The 19,266-nt window shown below is 46.0% G+C and overlaps 2 protein-coding genes across 20 annotated transcripts in view; one reads left to right on the top strand and one right to left on the bottom strand.

Annotated features, from left to right (window-relative positions):
• LOC103541785 (solute carrier family 23 member 1-like) overlaps positions 1 to 4,746 on the top strand; it is a 60,104-nt gene extending 55,358 nt beyond the window's left edge. For 7 of the 12 annotated variants that reach the window (XR_011539611.1, XM_070617789.1, XM_070617786.1 and 4 more), the window contains one exon: positions 1,195 to 2,134. Coding sequence is in view for 8 of the 12 variants with exons in the window: in XM_070617786.1 (XP_070473887.1) it covers positions 1,195 to 1,312 (118 nt within the window). In the remaining 4 variants the exon portion in view is untranslated. Of the gene's footprint in view, positions 1 to 1,194; positions 2,135 to 3,573; positions 3,713 to 4,153 lie in introns of those variants that run through there. The other 5 variants (XR_011539613.1, XR_011539612.1, XR_011539610.1 and 2 more) reach the window with 2 other exon arrangements.
• LOC103541784 (WD repeat-containing protein 91-like) overlaps positions 1 to 13,525 on the bottom strand; it is a 49,617-nt gene extending 36,092 nt beyond the window's left edge. For 3 of the 8 annotated variants that reach the window (XR_011539620.1, XM_070617808.1, XM_070617803.1), the window contains exons 1-10: positions 13,342 to 13,525; positions 12,346 to 12,552; positions 10,735 to 10,817; positions 8,397 to 8,496; positions 7,033 to 7,188; positions 5,052 to 5,245; positions 4,124 to 4,274; positions 2,680 to 2,774; positions 2,354 to 2,600; positions 133 to 241 (exon numbers count right to left, since the gene is read on the bottom strand). Coding sequence is in view for 7 of the 8 variants with exons in the window: in XM_070617808.1 (XP_070473909.1) it covers positions 133 to 241; positions 2,354 to 2,600; positions 2,680 to 2,774; positions 4,124 to 4,274; positions 5,052 to 5,245; positions 7,033 to 7,188; positions 8,397 to 8,496; positions 10,735 to 10,754 (1,072 nt within the window). In the remaining variant the exon portion in view is untranslated. Of the gene's footprint in view, positions 1 to 132; positions 242 to 2,353; positions 2,601 to 2,679; positions 2,775 to 4,123; positions 4,275 to 5,051; positions 5,246 to 7,032; positions 7,189 to 8,396; positions 8,497 to 10,734; positions 10,818 to 12,345; positions 12,620 to 13,196 lie in introns of all 8 variants that reach the window. The other 5 variants (XM_070617806.1, XM_070617809.1, XM_070617805.1 and 2 more) reach the window with 3 other exon arrangements.
• Between the last annotated feature and the right edge of the window lie 5,741 nt (positions 13,526 to 19,266).

Below are 19,266 nucleotides of genomic sequence, written 5' to 3'. Positions count from 1 at the left end.
GACCAAAGTTAATCTCTATTATGAGCATCTTGAATTGGGTTTGCTAGCCTATAGTCCAGCGGGAAAAACCCAGCTCTCTTCCCTGGGCCATTTAAGGAGGGGACCAGGATTGCCATGAGCACACTTGCTTACCAAACAGCCGGATGACGCCGTCAGCCGCCCCTGTGACCAGCAAGTTCCCATTGTGATTGAAGGCTGTGCAGTGGATAGCAATGGGCTCTGGATCCAGGGAGAACTGGAGCTAGCAAAAAACAAATAAATAAATTAATTAAAAAATTTAATGGAATAATAAGCCAAAATTCAAGACAGTTCTCTCTGATAGGAGGTAGGAGACAGAGATTGGGGAGGGGCACACAAAAAATACTGGTAATGTTTCATTTTTAAACTGTCGTGGTATATAGGTGCTTATTTTACTGCTTTTCTTCTCATTATACCATATATCTATGATTCCAATATTCTCCTGTATGTATTCAATATTTACTTTGTAATTTTAAAATAACAAGTGAACATAAATTACAAATCATAGTAAGTGCCTTGAGGAAAACAGCAAGATTAAGAAGGACCTAATTAAACTGAGTTGTATACAGGAAAGCTTCTAAGAGATGCGGCAGGACAGATGTCTGCCAGACAGAGTGGGCTAAGAACCCTCTGGAGAGGGGACAGCATGCAGGAAGGGCCTGCGGTGCAGGACGAGAAGGGCAGGAAGTACCAGGAGGCTGGAGCGTGGGGAGGAGTGGACCATGCAGGGCCTGAGGGAATTCGGATGGGAAACCTGGCAGAGCAGGAAGGAGAATGACGTGCTGCACTGTCTGCTTACCCCTGGCGGGGGGTGGGGTGGGGAGTACAGGGTGTGGTGGCCACAGTAGGAGGTCCTGCAGCTGTCCGCTGAGGGGCGCTAGAGAGCAGGTCTAGGGTGTGTCCCTGGAAGTGCATAGATGTGGTCAGACTGGAAACACATCTTGGAGGTGGAACTGACAACGTTTGCTCATGGATTGATTGTGCAGGGTGAGGGAGAAGGATGGGCCTAGAAAGGCACAGTTTCTCAGTGGGATGCATTTGCCAAGATGAGGAAAACGAGAGGAGGAACAGGCGTGGTGGGGCGCGGGGGTCAAGAATTCGGGTGTGGCCCTGATGGGCTAGAGACACCTGTGAGACTTCCGGATGGGAATTTACACCATTTCTACCTACCGGCAGATGCAGTGAGGAGCAAACCGAACACTCAGAACACAGGCCACCTGTAAGACAGGGACCCTTCAAGTGTCCAGCAACATCAGGAAACCATCTGTTTAACTTAAGGCCACACCACTTCTGAGCACCAAAACTAACTTTAATAAGAAACATCACTGCCTTTTAAAGAAGTGACTTTAAACATCATTTAATCTCCCTAGGCCTTCGGGTCACAGCTGCAAGCACCTACTGTTCTGGGCGGGAACAGGTCCTCAGCTCCTGAGGAAGGTGGGCCACGTGGCCCCATGAGCAAGCTTTCACACGGCTGTCACTTCTCAAGAATACGCATGTGTCCTCACTACTTCTAGCTGCTGCTATAATTTTTAAGCAATTCTAAGTTAACAGGGAGTCAGAAGGAGATTCCAGTTGTCTCCTAAAAAATCAACCACTTGAATGCACGATATTAAGTGAAAGAAGCCAATCTGAAAAGGCTGTGTGATTCCAACTAGATGATATTCTGGAAGAAGCAAGACTATGGAGACAGTACAAAGATCCGCAGCTGCCAGGGGTAGGCAGGAGGAGGGATGAAGAGGTGAAGCAGAGAGGATTATTAGGGCAGTGAAAATTCGCTGTATGATATTATCATGGGGGATACGTGTCATTACACATTTGTCCAAACCCACAGAATGTTCAAAGCAAGAGTGAACCCTAATGTAAACCGCGGACTTTGGGTCACTATGACAAGTCAGTGCAGATGCATCAAGTGTAACAAACGTATCACACTCCGGTGGGTTGTGCACAGTGGGGGAGGCTGTGCACATGAAGGCGCAGGGCCTACCAGGGAAATCTCTGTGCTTTCCTCTCAGTTTTGCTGTGAACTTAAAACTGCTCAAAAATAAATGAAGTCTTTACAGATAAACAAAAATTAAATAAAATTTTTTTTTAAATAGCCACAAGGGCCCTCTAATAGGCTGTGTGTGACTTCTCAGTTTGTGGCACAATTCTGAATGACTTAGGTTGCTAGCAATCTGCCCAAACAGGGTAGGACTCCTTTTCAACACTTCAACTCTCAAATTTCCTGACAAATCAAAACCTGAGGAAACCAAAGCAAAGAGAGTGAAAAGACTCAGAAGTAGAGTCTGGGAGGGTGACAGCCCCAGGGAGACCCCAGGGGCAGGGCCCGTACCTGCTGCTTCATGGTTTTCGTGTCCCACAGCAACAGCTTGCCAGGAACCTGGTTAGTGCCCTTGCTGCCAATGTCCGGGGCCAAGAAGTCCCCCTGAGAAGTGAGGCTCGGAGCCGCAGCCGAACAGACGAAAGAGGCCCCACTGGGGCTGCACGCGAGAGACAGGATTCTGCAACACACGTGGGGCTGGTCAGCACTGCACCCGCCACAGAGGAAGGATGAGCTATGCCTCTGAGGCTGGGCCCTGCTACAGGAGACAGGGCAAGAGGCTCAGCAAAGGACCAGGCCCACAGGGCACAGTGAGTGGGGGCCGGCCAACAGCTCACCTGGGCATATCATCGTGGATAGTGATTTCACAGAGACTCTTCTTGGCTTCCGTCTCATAAAGGCGCACTGTCCCCATGCCACTGCCCAGCAAGAGCTGGAATGAGAAAGCGTGGGAGGTGTGAAGAACAGCCCGGGGTCAGGCTGGTCAGGCAGGACCACTGTGGGCCAGGCCCCCTCTTGTGAGGGACCAGTCCGGGCAGGCTGCAGGGGTGAGGCCCCGGCACTTCTCCAGGTAGATCAGTGAAATCTGGCTAAAAAGGACCTCCTTGAAATCTAATAAAGACATGAGAGCTGATCTTGAACACAAGCAGAATCACAAAAGAAATCTGGATGGCAGAGAGGCATCAGCTCAGATGTGCAGTAGTGGGAATGTTCTAGCTGACTAAAGAAGACCCTCTGATCTGCCCTCCTTTTCTTTCCGTTTGAAATCCCAGCTGTTCCAGACCTTCCCTCTCGCTCCTGACTTCCCCCACCACCTCCCTGGGTCCCGGCCCTGGTGCTCCCCGGGCCTGGGTCACTGCCCCGTGTGCGTGTTCTGGAGACAGCTTCAGCTTGGGTCTGTGGAGGCCTCTAGAAAAAGCAGAAGCAGCTCTCCTTGCCTTCAGGAATTTGTGATTTAATGGTGAAAAGCTTCAAAGGTAATAACGAGTACCGCCAGAAGAAAGCACCAGAGGCAGGTCTGAGGGTGTTCCCAGGAGCGTCACCCACGTTATGACCTCGGCATTCACTGGGCAAATCACACTGGTGTGGGGAAGCTCCTGCAGATAATTCCTGCAGCTGTCAGAAATTACAAAAAAATAAGGTTTTCCCCATGTGGGGCCTGTTATGATCCCCTCAAAATGAACACAACGAAAGAAAAAAACTATAAATCAACTTTGCCTGCTTAACTACAGATCCTATCGCAAATATTAAAGTCCAGAAGGAGGAAGACTCTCCTAACACGACTGCGTTAGACCTGTAACGAGACAGGACACCACCCACAGCTGAAGCTGCTTCCCTTGGGGCTGGCACAGCGAGAGGTCTCAGCAGCAGGTGGGAGCCGCTGAGAATGTTTGTGGTGGGTTGTTAGAAACGCGGACAGACGACAGGAGCTAATGGGGGAGAACAGGAAGGTAGCGGGTCCCTCCCAGGGCAGATAGAGAGGGGACCAGACCACCACAGGTAGGAAGATGGCCTGTGCCGTCTGACCGGAGAGCTTTCTCCAGGCCCCACCGCAGTCTAATTTCAATTCTGTGAGTCCAGTACCCTCCCTGTCGCCCCCAGACAGAAGCCTGCTGAGACAGTCTTGGATGTGTGGTCCCCAAACTCCCAATGAGAGAGAGAAGGGAGGCAGCCTAGCTTGGCTGCTTCAACTCAGCCTGTGGTGCCAGAGGCGATGGTGGAGAGCCCTGGGGAATTCGTCACTTAGATCGCAGAGCGAGCACGAGGCAAGACGTTACTCACCAGCCTGTCCCGCTTGGTGGCCCACTCTAGAGAGAGCAGCGGCGACTTGGAGATGGAGGACGCTTTGGTCTGCATGATGGGATTGAAGGACCACACCTTGATGACCCTGTCTACGTCTAAGCTGGCGACCCTCCTGCCCGAGCAGTCCACTCTAAGGCCAAAGAAAGAGGGAAGCTGGTAGCATCCTTGCCTCAGTCGGCCACCTCCTCAGCTAACATCCAGATGATGGCTGTTCTGACTTGCCAATTGTTTTAAAAAATAATCGCCAATTGCCTACACACCAAGGATGGGCATGGACGATTTCCAGAAATATTCACTCACTCATTTGTCCAAGAACTACCTATGAAGCAGCCACTGTCTGCCGAGCCCTGTGGGTAACCCTGGGGACAGGACAGTGGGCAAGATGTCCCCGGCCCCGTGCTCAGCACTCGCAGGCTCTGGAGACTGAGAGCCTCCAGCCTCACAGCTCCGGAGCCCATCAGGGCTGTCAAAGCAAGGAACCCACCGACCCTCTGTCCACCCCAGGAGGGTCTGTTCATGAAAGGGCAGGTTTTTACCATGTAAAATATTTACCATATCAAATATTTACCTGAAAGTACCCACATAAAGCAAATTAAAGTTGAGTGAGTCTAAAGTTGAGTTAAATAAGAGGTAACTTGTTCCTAAAGCTCAGACTCCCATGGTTAGAAAGGATGGAGAGGTTTACCAGGCCAACAGCAGCTCTGAGCAGGACCCCCGATGACAGCTGCCGTGCCCTCCTCTGACTGTTCAGGGGTGACCACGGTCCTTCTGGGACCATCCCACCATCTGTACCTCTGTTCTCCCCCATCCTCCTGCCTGCCACACCTTCACAGGCACAGCCCGAAAAGACCAGCCCCCACCCCGGTCAGTGTACTCCCTGGTGGGCCTCGCCCCCACCCGAACCCACCTGCAGTGCATGATCGAGGAGTGGTGCTCTCCGTACTCCTCCTGGCCCAGCACAGTGAATGGCTGCTCGGGGTGGACCCCTCCGCCGTCAGGGCCTGCTGTGGAGGCCCGTGTCAGCGTCTCCGCCGCCTCCACGTGGAGCTCTGGGCAGGGCTCTCCCTCTGGGCCACTGGCTTCAGGCTTCTTCTCTGCACACTGTGCAAAACAAAGTGGGACAAGTCACTGTGACGGGTCTGCTCTGGGCTCGGCCTCACCTCCTCCGGGGACACACAATGGGATATCCAGAACGCTAGGCCACAGCACAATGAGGGAGGTCTTGTGGTCTCAGAGCCTAGAGGAGAGCTCTGAACTGCCAGAACAGTGCCCACTCACCCCCGGAAAGGCAGGGGCCCGCTTCACCGACGGCCCCTTTCTAGAGACCCTGCACCTCACATAGGCCCTGCTAAGGGAGGAGGGGTCACCGGCGCCCCTCCCTGTCAGGGCTGATGGGGCTCAGGATACACAGTGCCTACACAGGCCAATTACAACAGAAGCCACTTAGTGAGTGCCTACTGTGTGTCCCATGCCGTGTGAGTATGAGTGATTCTCTCACTTAATCCTCCCCAAAACCATCTGAGATCCCATCATTAACGCCATTGTACAGCCGTGGAAACTAAGACGGAAAGCTGCAGAAGGTCAGTAACTTGCCCAAGGTCACGAGCTGCAAGGGGTAGGATGTGGATGTGAAGCCGGGTCAATCAGAGGTAAGCCCGGCCCTCACGAGTACTCCACCATGCCAACCAGCACCTCCTCCTGGGAGGGGGTGACTGAGAGGCTGAGGCCACGGGCCAGGCATAAACATGGCCACCCAAGGACAGCAGCGGAGCAGAGCAAGGCCAGACGCCAGAGGGCACCCCACATACCCTGCCACCCCGGGGTCCGCAGCTGCCCTGGTCTCCGCCTCCTGGTGCACTAAGTGGTGGCTGCCACATCACTACCTGCTCACCCAGACATAACCCAGGCCGGTGCATCAGCCAACCTCTGCCACCCTGTGGCTCCTGATGCTCCTCTGGGTCACAGGAAGAGCAGTTCTATGGTAAAAAATAACAGAGCACAGAGACCTCGGAGCTCAGAAAGGAGCCTTATGGGAGGGGCTGAGCTCAGGTGCATCTTTAATCCTGCAGCTCCTGCCAGAACAGAAGGATCTGAGATGGGAGTGTCAGGGTCTATTACCATCAAACCAGAACCACTACAGGGCTGGGCAGGGGCAGAAATGCCTTTAAAATAGGCAAGTAGCCCCAATTAGGAGACAAATGATCAACAAGGTGGCACAGACAAGAGACACAGGCAGTAAATCCCTTGGGCTTGTTGTCTTCAATCCAGAGCATCTGATACAATGGAGGCAGCTTATGCTACCAGGAAGAGCAGACCCTGAGCCATGTTCAGCAGCAAGGGGAGGCTCAGGGGCAGCATGGCAAGGGCCTGGGTCGCCGTACGACATTGTGTGGGCACATGGCCTTCAGGGCCGCCACTTTAGCAGATGGGCCTCAGGCGGTGCAGGAAGACAGGCTCCTGTGATCAAGCAAGTCTTGGGGATTCTGGGTTAAACCAAGGGAAACAAGTGTCTCTCTGCCAAGACTGAGAGCGTGCGGCATGCTGCTATTAACATGCACAGTTAACTTTTGGGGAGGACGCTGTATGCAAGGGGTCCCAAACCAATTCAATCACAGAACCCACATTGTGGGAACACTTTCAGTTGGCATCTTATGGCCCCAATTAGGGAAATATTATATTGGGAAAAGGGACCATGGAGGAGCCAGGCAAAATATCAGCAAAACAGCCAAAGCACAAGCAATTAGACCCACTTAGGCAAAACCACGCTCTACACAGCAGCAGAAATCAAGAGAGGTGAGAGCAGGCCCTGCACGCCCCCTCCATTTCCCACGGCCCTCCACAGTAGCCACGTGCTGTCCGTGTGGCGGGCGTGAGAGGCCAAGCCATACCTGCAGAGTCAGAGAGAGCAGCTCCTTCCTCTCCTTGCCGTGATCCTGCAGGTGCTGCTGCCGGTGCTGCGACCAGCTGGACTCCCCTGTGGCCAGCCCGCTGAAGAGGCTCTTCCTGTCCTTGGGCCCACACGCCGGCTCCTTCCCCTTAGCGGTCTAGGGGGAGAGACAGTAGGCTGGGAAGTCTCTTGCCATTTGTGCCCAGGCCATGACACCAGGCCAGGAGGGAGCAGGAGCCCAGGGGTAGCCTCTCCACCCACAGCTCCCAGGTAAGGGTCCCCTGGCTGTGCTGAGCAGGGAGTTAAAATGTTACCATCTCAGCTGGTGGGCAAGGGCAAGAGTGAAACACGAGCAGTCTGGACCCCTCCTCTCTGTTCTCTAGTCCCCGTCACGAGAAGACAGGTCACCTGCACCCCTCAGCCTGCCACAGCTGTCACCTGGAGGTAGACAGACATCTATCTCCTTCATCTGATCGGAACAATTCCCTTTAGTTACGGGGCAGGAGACCAGCACTTACTAAGTGATGAGTATGAGGCAGGTCAGGCCCTATGATTGGTGTTAGAAACATTATCAACTGTATGTTTGGGCAATACAAAGAAATATATATTTATGCAACATACAACCTGGGGGGAAAAAGGAACACAAGACCCTCTCTTGTTTTGGGCCAAGTGTATGACTAAGCCAGCTGATGTAACAAATATTGAGGTATTTGGAAATGATCACTAGGCAACCAAAAATTCTTAACAGAAATTATTGAAAATTCAAGCAACTTGGAGCAAGATAAACTGGACAGGAAAGAAACTGGCATCTTCTGGCTCTTTTTCGTAACAAGAGTGATAAGGTCAACCAAGGTTATAGCAAATGTATTAATAACCCCTACTCTGCCCCCATGGAGAGAAATTTCTTAATCTAGAGCCTTCTTAACAGGAGCTGTCACCTCAGCACCTTTCCAGATTCTCTGGCTGGCCTTTTTCCAACTTTATTCCCACAAACTGTGATGGTCAACACTGCCTCCCCCATCCTTTGTTTTACACTCTTAGCAAAGGGATATGAAGCAAACAGCCACTCAGGCTTGAGACCAACCTCCTCACAAGCCATCTCTACACAAGACCTAAGTCAAGAGAATAAACTCAACCACAGTCTGCTTGTTGCTTTCTAGTTCTTTTACTTTTTTTTTTTTGTTAACACTAAACAACTCAAACTGATTAACATAGATTCCTTGGGACCTTGGAGCCATGTGAACAGTTAAGAAAGGAAATTTTAAAGGATGATCAGTTTACCTGGAGCCTAACTGTGGCTGACCTACAGGGTATTTGTTATTTTTGTTTTTCTGACCAAGGCAACCTCCAGTGGCATCTACTTACGCTTATAATAGATGTTTCTTCTAGAGAGAGTATTTGATTCTCTGAATTTCGGCTTATTTTGGGAGAAGTAGGATTCTTAGTCAAGCCCAAAGAAATAAACCTAAGAAGAAAACCAACAACAATCACAATGATAGGCCCAATATATATTACTCATTGAATGTTTACCATCTATAAGGCACCATGCTAAGAACCTTACAAACATTCCGTTAAAGAGGAAGACATGATTTTAACATGAGGAACTGAAGCTTAGAGAGGTTGTTATTTGGTCTACACTGGGAGAACTTATTAGAGCAGGAATTCACACCCAGATCTGACAGGAAACCCCATGCTCTGAGAAACCTGAAGAAAGCAATACTATGAAGGGAGCACTTGGAAGAAAGTGATGCTGAATAGAAAAGATAAGAAGAAATGTCATAATCCTGGAGCTAAATAACATAACTAAGACAAGGCCCTCTCTTTGTGCTTCTGGCCATTCTTGAGAGGTATCCCATGGTCCATGGAACATTGAAGAGGTTCCACAGTTTTAGAAACTAGAAGAAGACTTCTCTTACCTTCCCAGAAGCAAAAGGTGGTCAAGACAACTGATGACAGAGAGGTCATCTTTATGTAACCACGGCGTCCCTCACATGGTCCCCAGGGGGGCCGTGCTCACTCCCTGGGATGTGACTGCAGGGTGCCAGCCCTCATTACATAAATCCATTGAGTCCTCCCCATATCTACTCATCCAGAGGGCAAATTAGACTGAAGAATTCCACAGGGGTAGCTAAACTTATGTTAGACAAAATAGACTTTAAGCCAAAGAATGTAATAAGAGACAAAGAAGGTCATTATATAATGATAAAGGGGTCAATCCAATGAGAGGATATAACATTTGTAAATATTTATGCACCTGAAATAGGAGCACCTAGGTATATAAGGCAAATATTACTGAAGGGAGAAACAGGCAACAATACAATAAGATTAGGAGACTTTAATACCCCACTTTCAATAATGGAGAGATCATCTAGACAGAAAATCAAAGGGAAACATTGTACTTAACCTATACATTAGATCAGATGAACTTAATGAACATTTATAGCACAGTCCATCCAAAAGTAGCAGAATACACATTCTTCTCAAGTGCACATAGAACATTCTCCAGGACATATCATATGTTAGGCCACAAAACAAGTCTTAATAAATTTAAGAAGACTGGAAGCATATCAAGCATCACAATGGAATAAAACTAGAAATCAATTCCAAGAAGAAAACTAAGAAATTCATAAATATGTGGAGATTAAACAACAGCATACTCATGTATCAATTCCCCTACATTATACTCAGCACATGTGGGGTTAAAACGAAAAAACTCTTTCCCTGCTTACTCCCTGGCTCCAAAAGCCACTATCGCCATGAAGACAAACAGCCAAGGTTACCTACCTGCAAATTTCCTTATCAACTCCTCCTCCCTGCATACAGCCTCCCAAGGCTGAATACAGGCTAGTGGGAAAGCTATGACCAGCAAGGCCACTGACTCCAACCCCACCCCGCACCCCCCACCCCCTACATCTACAAGCAGCCACACTTCTCATAAATCTTTAAAACCCCTTGCTTCCCCTCTTTCAGGGAGTTGAAATGAAATGCGACAAATTTGAGGACTCACTCTCATCTCCTGGCTGTTGTCACCCAAAAATAGAAACCCTTTCCTGGCCATAAGCCTGGTGTTTCAGTTTTTACTTGGCCCCTCTTGTGTGGAAGGTTAGGAAGCTATGTTTGTAGGTGGTAACAGGTTCAGCATTTTTCATCTTTTGCCTGAAGAAAACTATACACACACACCCAAACCCAAAAATCTTAAAAACTCTAAAAACTAAACAGCTTATAATTCTCCTTTTTCTGAGGATATCTTACTTTCCAGACAGAAAAGTGATCCTCAGACAAAATGTAAAAGCAAACGTGGGTCTCCTGGCTCTGCCATTTTACCAGACTAGAGAAACACAGAGCTGAGCAGAACAGCTGTATCTGGGTTGTAAACAATATAGACGTGGAAAAGGACTCGGGTTACAAAATAGACATGAAAACAGGTTAGTCGTAAGGCATGAGCACATACAGTCTTTTCCTCTTCGAAGTTCATTACTGTTACTATGCTGTTCACGCTACACACATGACTTATAATATGAACCTCGCATCTGGTTTTCAGAGACTCTTACAGCCCCCAAATCCCCAACACTGACTCCCTGGTGACACACGCTCCTCTGACATCAGTGCTTTCCAGTACTGATCAGCCCTCCACTGCCACTACCCTATCTCACACACGAGAAGCAGAAGCACTTCCCAAGCAGCAAGATTGTTCAGAACAAACCTTCTGGCGCAGAACTTCATTTTCTTCTTGAACCTGGCTGGTCCTCTGGCATTCCGCGTCGAAGTTCAGGATCACGGGGACTGGTGCACAAGGTTAAAGAATAAGCCTGCCTGTGAAACGATTAAAAGTCCTTCCCAAACTCCTGACACAGCAGCCACATCCTTGAACAGGAGACGCGGGGAAGAGAGAACAGACTCGGTGCTGTGGGCTCTTCACGGCTTTACGAAAAGTCTCTCCCCCGATGCTGGGCCTGGCCTGATTTCATTCAGACAGACTCACAGGCACATGACAATCTGCCCAGCCAGCCCACAGAGAGGACATAAATCCAAACCTGAATGGTTTTTGCCAAATACCAGCAGTAAAGAGCCAGAATACAGTGGGCTTCACAGCCAGTCTAAGCTTTAGCCACATTCGGCTAAAAGTGAGCCCGGCAGCCAGTGGCTCTGCAGGCAGACGGCCAGCTGCTCTACCAGCTGGGCAGGAGGGCTGGCCACACGCCACCCCATGAACATCCACATTCTGGGTCAGGGTGTCCATCTTTCCCAACCATCTCAGACAGCTTCAGTCAGGAGGGGCACACAGCAGGCAGGGCCTCAGTGCTGAGGAAGAGACTGTGGCTGGAATGAGTGTGGCCTGGTTTGCAGGGCACTGTCTTCTACTGATAAGATCTGGAGTGACATTTCCAATTTCCCTAGAGGTCCCATGTAGTCTTGACATAACCATCTCTGGGATGAGCCCCCTGCTAGTTTCTATTGAAAGCCCTCAGCATGAAGAGCAGCAAGAGGGAGAGAAACAGATAAACCTGGAATGAGCAAGTGGAATCAATGATCACCCACAACATGGAAGGAAAGGGCACCCTTCCTACTGCCCCCAGAAGACGGTCCTCTCGGAGGCCAAACGGCCTCTGGGGGTGGGCCTCCACACGCCCAATTTATCAGTGCCTCACCAGGCAGCCCCATTCAAACCAGACTCCCTTCTCCTCCCCTAGACTTCTAGCCTAGAGCATGAGCAACAGAGGATGCCCTGGTCTCGGCCTGGGGATCGCAGGCTTTCCAGGACAAAATGGTAGATATGGCAGGCTGTAAATTATTTACGTTCTCTCTCAAGTATCCACACATCTATTCTTAAAGCTGCTCTGTTTTCTGCAAAGTTGAAGAACACTGAGGTCACCATCACAGGGAGGAAGTTCCAGCCCAAGAAGTGTTCTCACCTGCTACCCAACCCCAACAAAGGCAAGCGATCTCCCGCAGGGCAGAGGGCATGCCCAGAGAGGGTGCTCTGGAGGCTGGCAGTTTCACTAAAAGCAGCTGCCTACCAACCCCTGTGTCAGTTCTGGGTGAGGGCTCCTCTCAGAGCCCAACACTAACACCCCACTGCCATGACAGTCCCTGTCCCCAGGCACAGCTATTACTTCAGCAGCAGAGCATCAGCTCTGAGACCTACGATTCCCTGGCTGAGTGACAAAAATAACCACAATCTGTGCAGCTCCTCACAAGACAATGATCCTTGGGCATTTTGCACAGAAATGACTACATTGAGAGCAGCAGCCACTGATCACACTGTCTAGATGCCTCAGACTGGGCCCAGAGCCCCAGGCAGCTGAAAGGATATGCATGCACTGAAACAGGACACTCAGGAAGTTGTGCAGGGACACAATGAAAGTGTCAGCCCACTGTCGAGAGAAGTTGGTGGCAAAGGTGGGATTGGTGTCTGGGGATGGCAGGAAGGGCAGACAAACCAATCCTTCCACTCGGCCTGGTTCTGGAGTTCTGTGGCCTGCTTTGCAAAGAACTCCTGAGCCTTGTCATTTCTGTTTGTCTGCCAAGACAGAGGAGGGAGCAAGGAGGGGGAAGAGACAGAAGTCCACAGGTAAGATTCTTCATCACTGCACAACACAGAGCCTTTGGATACCAGCCTGCTGCGGAGATGCTTGGTAAGTGGCCAAACATGATCTACAAACTCCATAAAATACAGGAAATGGGGCCAGCCCTGGTGGCCTAGTGGTTAAGTTTGGTGTGCTCCATGTCAGTGGCCTCGGTTCCATCCCTGGGCACAGACCTGCACCACTCGTCTGTCAGTGGCCATGCTGTGGTGGTGGCTCACACACAAAAAGAGTAAGATTGGCTGTGGATGTTAGCTGAGGGTGAATCTTCCTCAGCAAAAATAAAAAGTAAAAAAATAAAGGAAATCTACTTTTTTCTCAAGTTCCTTGTAATTTCAAAGAAGCTAATTTAAACTGAAGTGCTGATGATAAATGCCATTCTAAAAATCAACTCATGGTTGATTTTCAAATAATCTAAGTGACTTATTCCCCCAGGTCAGCTATAACCTTTATTACTCAAACTTTAACCCAGCTACTTATGTTCTTTAAAACACCACCCAGGCTTACGTGCTTAAAACAAGAGAGGAATCAGGAAAGAGGAGGACAAGTCAGATGATCTACAGATGAGAAGGAAAAACACAGGAAAACACCCCAAAAATAACTTGCACTGTGACTGTTTCACCTTTTCCCAGAGTAACATACCGAGTCTTCCCTAGGGGTTAAAAGAAAATCTATTTCTGGATCAAAGAACTCTCTCCACAAGGGATCCCTGTACCAACAGGCACCTGGATTGTGTAGACAAGATAAAAGCAGACCAGGCTGTTTTTCAGCTTGTTGATGGTGGGTCTATATATATCCTCCAAATGGCTGAAGAGCTGACGCTCCAGGTAGCTCCAATAATCCCGAAGAGCAGCCAAGTCATACACCTGCATTAACTGCTGCAGCTGGTCCACAATCTTGTCCACCTGGTGAGAGAAAGAAGGATGGAGAAGGTGAAGGACAGAACAGAATTGTCCCCTCACTCCACAGAGTTAATATGGCTTTTTCTTCTTGCTGTGGCTTCTGGATGTTAAATTTATTTATTTATTTTTATTTGAGTTCATGATAGTTTACATCATTGTGAAATTTAAGTTGTACATTATTTCTTGTCTGTCACCACAAAGTGCTCCCCTGCACCCCCGTGCCCAACCCCCATCCCGCCTTCCCCTGGTAACCACTGAACTGTTTTCTTTGTCCATGTGTTTGTTTATACTCCACATATGCGTGAAACAATCTGGTGTTTGTCTTTCTCAGACTGGCTTATTTCACTTAGCATAATTCCCTCCAGGTCCATCCATGTTGCTGCAAATGGGATGATTTTGTCTTTTTTATGGCTGAGTAGTATGCCATTGTATATAAACACCACATCTTCTTTATCCAATCATCAGTTGATGGGGACTTGGATTGTTTCTACGTCTTGGCTATTGTGAGTAGTGCTACAATGAACGTAGGGGTGCCTATGTTACTTTGGATTGTTGATTTTGAGTTGTTTGGGTACATACCCAGTGGGATAGTTGGGTCATATGGGAATTCTATTTTTAGTTTTTTGAGGAATCCCCACACTGTTTTCCATAGTGGCTGCACCAGTTTGCATTCCCACCAGCACTGTATGAGGGCTCTCTTTTCTCCACACCCCTCTTCAACATTTGTTATTTTTAGTCTTAGTGATTATAGCCATTTTAACAGGCATAAAGTGGTATCTTAATGTAGTTTTGATTTGCATTTTCCTGATGATTAGTGATGTTGAACATCTTTTCATGTATTTATTGGCCATCTGTATATCTTCTCTGGAAAAATGTCTAGTCATATCCTCTGCCCATTTTTTGATGGGGCTGTATATTTTTTTGTTGTTCAGTTGTGTGAGTTCCTTATGTACTATGGAGATTAACCCCTTGTCGGATATATGATTTGCAAATATTTTCTCCCAATTGGTGGGTTGTTTTTTTGTTTTGATCCTAGTTTCCTTTGCCTTGCAGAAGCTCTTTGGTCTGATGAAGTCCCACTTGTTTATTTCTAATTTTGTTTCCCTTGTCTGAGAAGACATGGTATTCAAAAATATCCTTTTAAGTTTGATATCAAAGAGTGTGCTACCTATAGTATCTTCAAGTCTTTGATCCATTTTGAGTTTTTTTGTATGGTGTGAGATAATGCCCTACTTTCATTCTTTTGCATGTGGCTGTCCAGTTTTCCCAACACCATTTATTAAAGAGACTATCTTTTCTCCATTGTATGTTCTTGGCACCTTTGTTGAAGATTAGCTGTCTGTAGATGTGCGGTTTTATTTCTGGGCTTTTAGTTCTGTTCCATTGGTCTGTGCGTCTGTTTTTGTCCCAGTACCACGCTGTTTTGATTACTATGACTTTGTAGTACATTTTGAAGTCAAAGATTGTGATGACTCAAGCTTTGTTCTTTGTTCTCAGGATTGCTTTAGCAATTTGGCGACTTTGCTTGCACCATATGAATTTTAGGATTCTTTGTTCTATTTCTGTGAAGAATGCCATTAGGATTCTGATTGGGATTGCATTAAATCTGTAAATTGCTATGGGTTGTATGGACATTTTAATTATGTTTATTCTTCCAATCCATGTGCATGGAATCTCTTTCCATCTGTTTATATCATCATCTATTTCTTTAAATAATGTCTTATAGTTTTCATTGTATAAGTCCTTCACCTTCTGGGTTAAATTTATTCCTAGATATTTTATTCTTTTGTTGTGATTGTAAATGGAATTGTATTCTTGAATTGTCTTTCTGTAAATTCATTACTAGAGTCTAGAAGTGCAACTGATTTTTGTAAGTTGATTTCGTACCCTGCAACTTTACTGTAGTTGTTAATTATTTCTAATAGTTTTCCCATGGATTCTTTAGGGTTTTCTACATGTAAGATCATGTCATCTGCAAACAGCAAGAGTTCACTTCCTTTTTGAATTTCTTTTATTCTTTTCTATTGCCTAATTGCTCTGGCCAAAACCTCCAGTACCATGTTGAATAAGAGAGGTGACAGTGGGCATCCTTGTCTTGTTCCTGTTCTCAGAGGGATGGTGTTCAGTTTTTCCCCATTGAGTATCTTATTGGCTGTGGGTTTGTCATACATGGCCTTTATTATGTTGAGGTAATTTACTTCTGTCCCCATTTTGTTCAGAGTTTTTATCATAAATTGTTGTTGGATCTTGTCAAATGCTTTCTGTGCATCTATTGAGATGATCATTTGATTTTTATTCCTCATTTTGTTAATGTGGTCTATCACATTGATTGACTTGTAGATGTTGAACCATCCCTATGTCCCTGGTATAAATCCCACTTGATTGTGATGTATGATCTTTTTGATGTACTGCTGTAGTCAGGTTGCCAATATTTTGTTGAGGATTTTTGCATGTATGTTCATCAGTGATATTAGCTTGTAGTTCTCCTTTTTTGTGCTGTCCTTGTCGGGCTTTGTTATCAGAGTGATGTTGGCCTCATAGAATATTTTAAGAAGCATTCTGTCTTCCCTAATTTTTTGGAATAGCTTAAGAAGGATAAGTATTAAATCCTCTCTGAAAGTTTGGTAGAATTCCCCAGGGAAGCCATCTGGTCTGGGATTTTATACTTTGGGATGCTTTTGATTACTGTTTCAATCTCTTCAGTTGTGATTGGTCTATTCAGATTCACTATTTCTTCTTGACTCAGCTTTTGGAGGTTGTAAGAGTCTAAGAATTTATCCAGTTCCTCTAGATTGTTCATTTTGTTAGCATATAGTTTTTCATAGTATTCTCTTTTAATCTGTTGTATTTCTGTGGTATCCATTGTTATTTCTCCTCTTTCATTTCTAATTTTATTTATCTGAGCTTTCTCTCTTTTTTCTTTGTAAGTCTGGCTAGACGTTTGTCAATTTTATTTATCTTCTCAAAGAACCAGCTCTTTGTTTCATCGATCCCTTCTTCTGCCTTTTTTGTTTCAATAGCATTTATTTCTGCTCTGATTTTTATTACTTCTCTCTTTCTGCTGATTTTGGGCTTTTTTTATTCTTCTTTTTCTAATTCAATTAGGTGTAGTTTGAGCTTGCCTATTTGGGATTTTTCCTGTTTATTAAGGTGAGCCTCTATTGTGATGAATTTCCCTCTTAATACATGTTTTGCTGCCCCATATGAGTTGGTACGGTATGTTTTCATTTTGTCTCCAGATTTTTTTTATTTCTCCTTTAATTTCTTCAATGATCCATTGGTTGTTCAACAGCATGTTGTATAGCCTCGAAATCTTTGTCCATTTCTCAACTTTTTTCTTATAATTAATTTCTAGCTTTATAGCATTGTGATTGGAAAAGATTCTTATTTTAATCTTCTTAAATTTGTTGAGGTTTGCCTTATTTCCCAACATATGATCTATCCTTCAGAATGTTCTGTGCACACTTCAGAAGAATGTGTGTTTTGCTGTTTTTGGATGGAGTGTTCTGTATATGTCTATTAAGTCCAACTGGTCTAGCTGTTCATTCAATTCCACTATTTCCTTGTTGATTTTCTGTCTGGTTGATCTATCCATTGATGTGAGTGGAATGTTAAGGTCCCCTACCGTTATTGTATTAACATTTTCTTTTAGGTTTGTTAATAGTTGCTTTATGTACTTTGATGCTCCTGTGTTGGGTGCATGGATACTTATGTGTTATATCTTCTTGATGGAATGTCCCTTTGATCATTATATACTGCTCCTCTTTCTCTCTCTTTACCTGTCTTAAAGTCTATTTTGTCTGATATAAATACGGCAACACCTGCTTTCTTTTGTTTGCTATTAGCTTGGAGTATTGTCTCCCATACCTTCACTCTGAGCCTGTGTTTGTCATTGGAGCTGAGATGTGTTTCCTGGAGGCAGAATATTGTGGGGATGTTTTCTTTAATCCATCTCACCACTCTGTGTCTTTTTATTGGAGAATTCAATCCATTTATGTTTAGGATGATTATCGATATATGAGGACTTAATGATGCCATTTTATCACTTGGTTTCTGGTTCTCCTGCATTTCCTTTGTTTCTCGTCCTTTGTATTTTGGCTTACCAGTCAAGTTATATAATTTTTTATGTTGTGTTTCTGTTTTCTCCTTATTTATTATTTGTGTCTCTCTTCTGCTTTTTTGTTTAGTGGTTACCGTGAGGTCTGCATTCAAAATCTCACAGGTAGGATAGTCCCTTTTCTGATGGCCTCTTATTTCCTTAGACTAAACCGATTCAGTCCCTTGCTTCTTCCCCTCCTAAGTTGTTTTCTCACATCTTATTCCATCTTGTGTTGTGAGTTTGTGGTTAAAATGACAAGATTATCTTTGTTTTTGGTGGTTTCCTTCCCTTTGTCTTTAATGCTATACTTGAGTATTTCCTATCCTGCTCTGATTCTGTCTACCTATTTGTCTCCTTACTCTGTGCTTTGTAAACCCTCTCTCTTTTTTTTTTTCAGGTATGCGGGCCTTCTTGAGAATTTCTTGTAGGGGGAGTCTTGTGGCTACAAACTCCCTTAACTTATGTTTTCCTGGGAAAGTTCTTATTTTTCCATCACATCTGAAGGATATTTTTGCTGGATACAGTATTCTTGGCTGAAAGTTTTTGTCCTTCAAAGATTTGAATATGTTATCCCAGCCTCTCTTAGCTTGTAAGGTTTCTGCAGAGAAATCCACTGAAAGCCTGATAGGGGTTCCTTTGTAGGTTATTTTGTTCTGCCTTGCTGCCCTTAGTATTCGTTTTTTGTCATTCACTTTTGCTAGTTTCACTACTATCTGCCTTGCAGTAGGTATTTTTACATTGACATATTTAGGAGATCTGATAGCTTCTTCCACATGAATTTCCATCTCATTCCCTAGGTTTGGGGCATTCTCTGCTATTATTTCTTTGAACAAGCTTTCTGCTCCATTCTCCTTCTCTTCTCCTTCTTGAATACCTATTGTTCTTATGTTGCATTTCCTAATTGAGTCGGATATTTCTTGGAGACTTTCTTCATTTCTTTTTAGTCTTAGTTCTCTCTCCTCTTCTATCTGGAGCATTTCAACATGTCTATATTCGACTATGCTGATATGCTCCTCTATGATGTCTGCTCGAGTGTTCAGGGAATCCATACTTTGTTTTATTACTTCCATTGTGTCTTTCATCTCTAACGTTTCTCACTGACTCTTCTCTACAGTTTCAATCTCTTTTGTGAAGTAGCTCCTGAACTTGTTGAATTATTTCTCTACATTCTGTTGTAACTCGTTGAGTTTTTTGATGATAGCTAATTTGAATTCTTTGTCAGTTGGATTACATATTTCTGTGTCCTCCAGACTGATTTCTGGGTACTTGTCATTTGCTCTCTGCTCTACAGATCTGATATAATGTTTGATGTTGCTAGAGGGAATGGCTCTGTTTTCTCGCTTTCTGGTGTTATTTGGTCACAGCTACTGCCTGTTGTCACTGGGTGGGGGTCAAGAGGTGCGTATTCTGAGGTTTCTGCCTTCAGCTGAGATCCCAGGCACTAGAGCCAGGTGCTGGGTGGGTGGGGGGAGGGGTGCTTTCTCCTGCCTGCTTTTGTGATTTTCTTGCTCTGCTCTTGTGATCTGCTCTCTTGGGGTGTTAGCAGCTGCCCTCCAAGTCAAGGAGGGCTGGACCTTGGAGATAGTCATGAGGCAGGCTAGGGGCTGAAGTGCCTGCTCATTGGAGGGTGCTCTGGAGGCCAGCGGTTT

The sequence above is a fragment of the Equus przewalskii genome, chromosome 4 (assembly GCF_037783145.1).
Source record: "Equus przewalskii isolate Varuska chromosome 4, EquPr2, whole genome shotgun sequence".
NCBI classification, from domain to species: Eukaryota; Metazoa; Chordata; class Mammalia; order Perissodactyla; family Equidae; genus Equus; species Equus przewalskii.
Note: the sequence above shows the minus strand (reverse complement) of the source record. Positions and strands in the feature narration are given on the sequence as shown.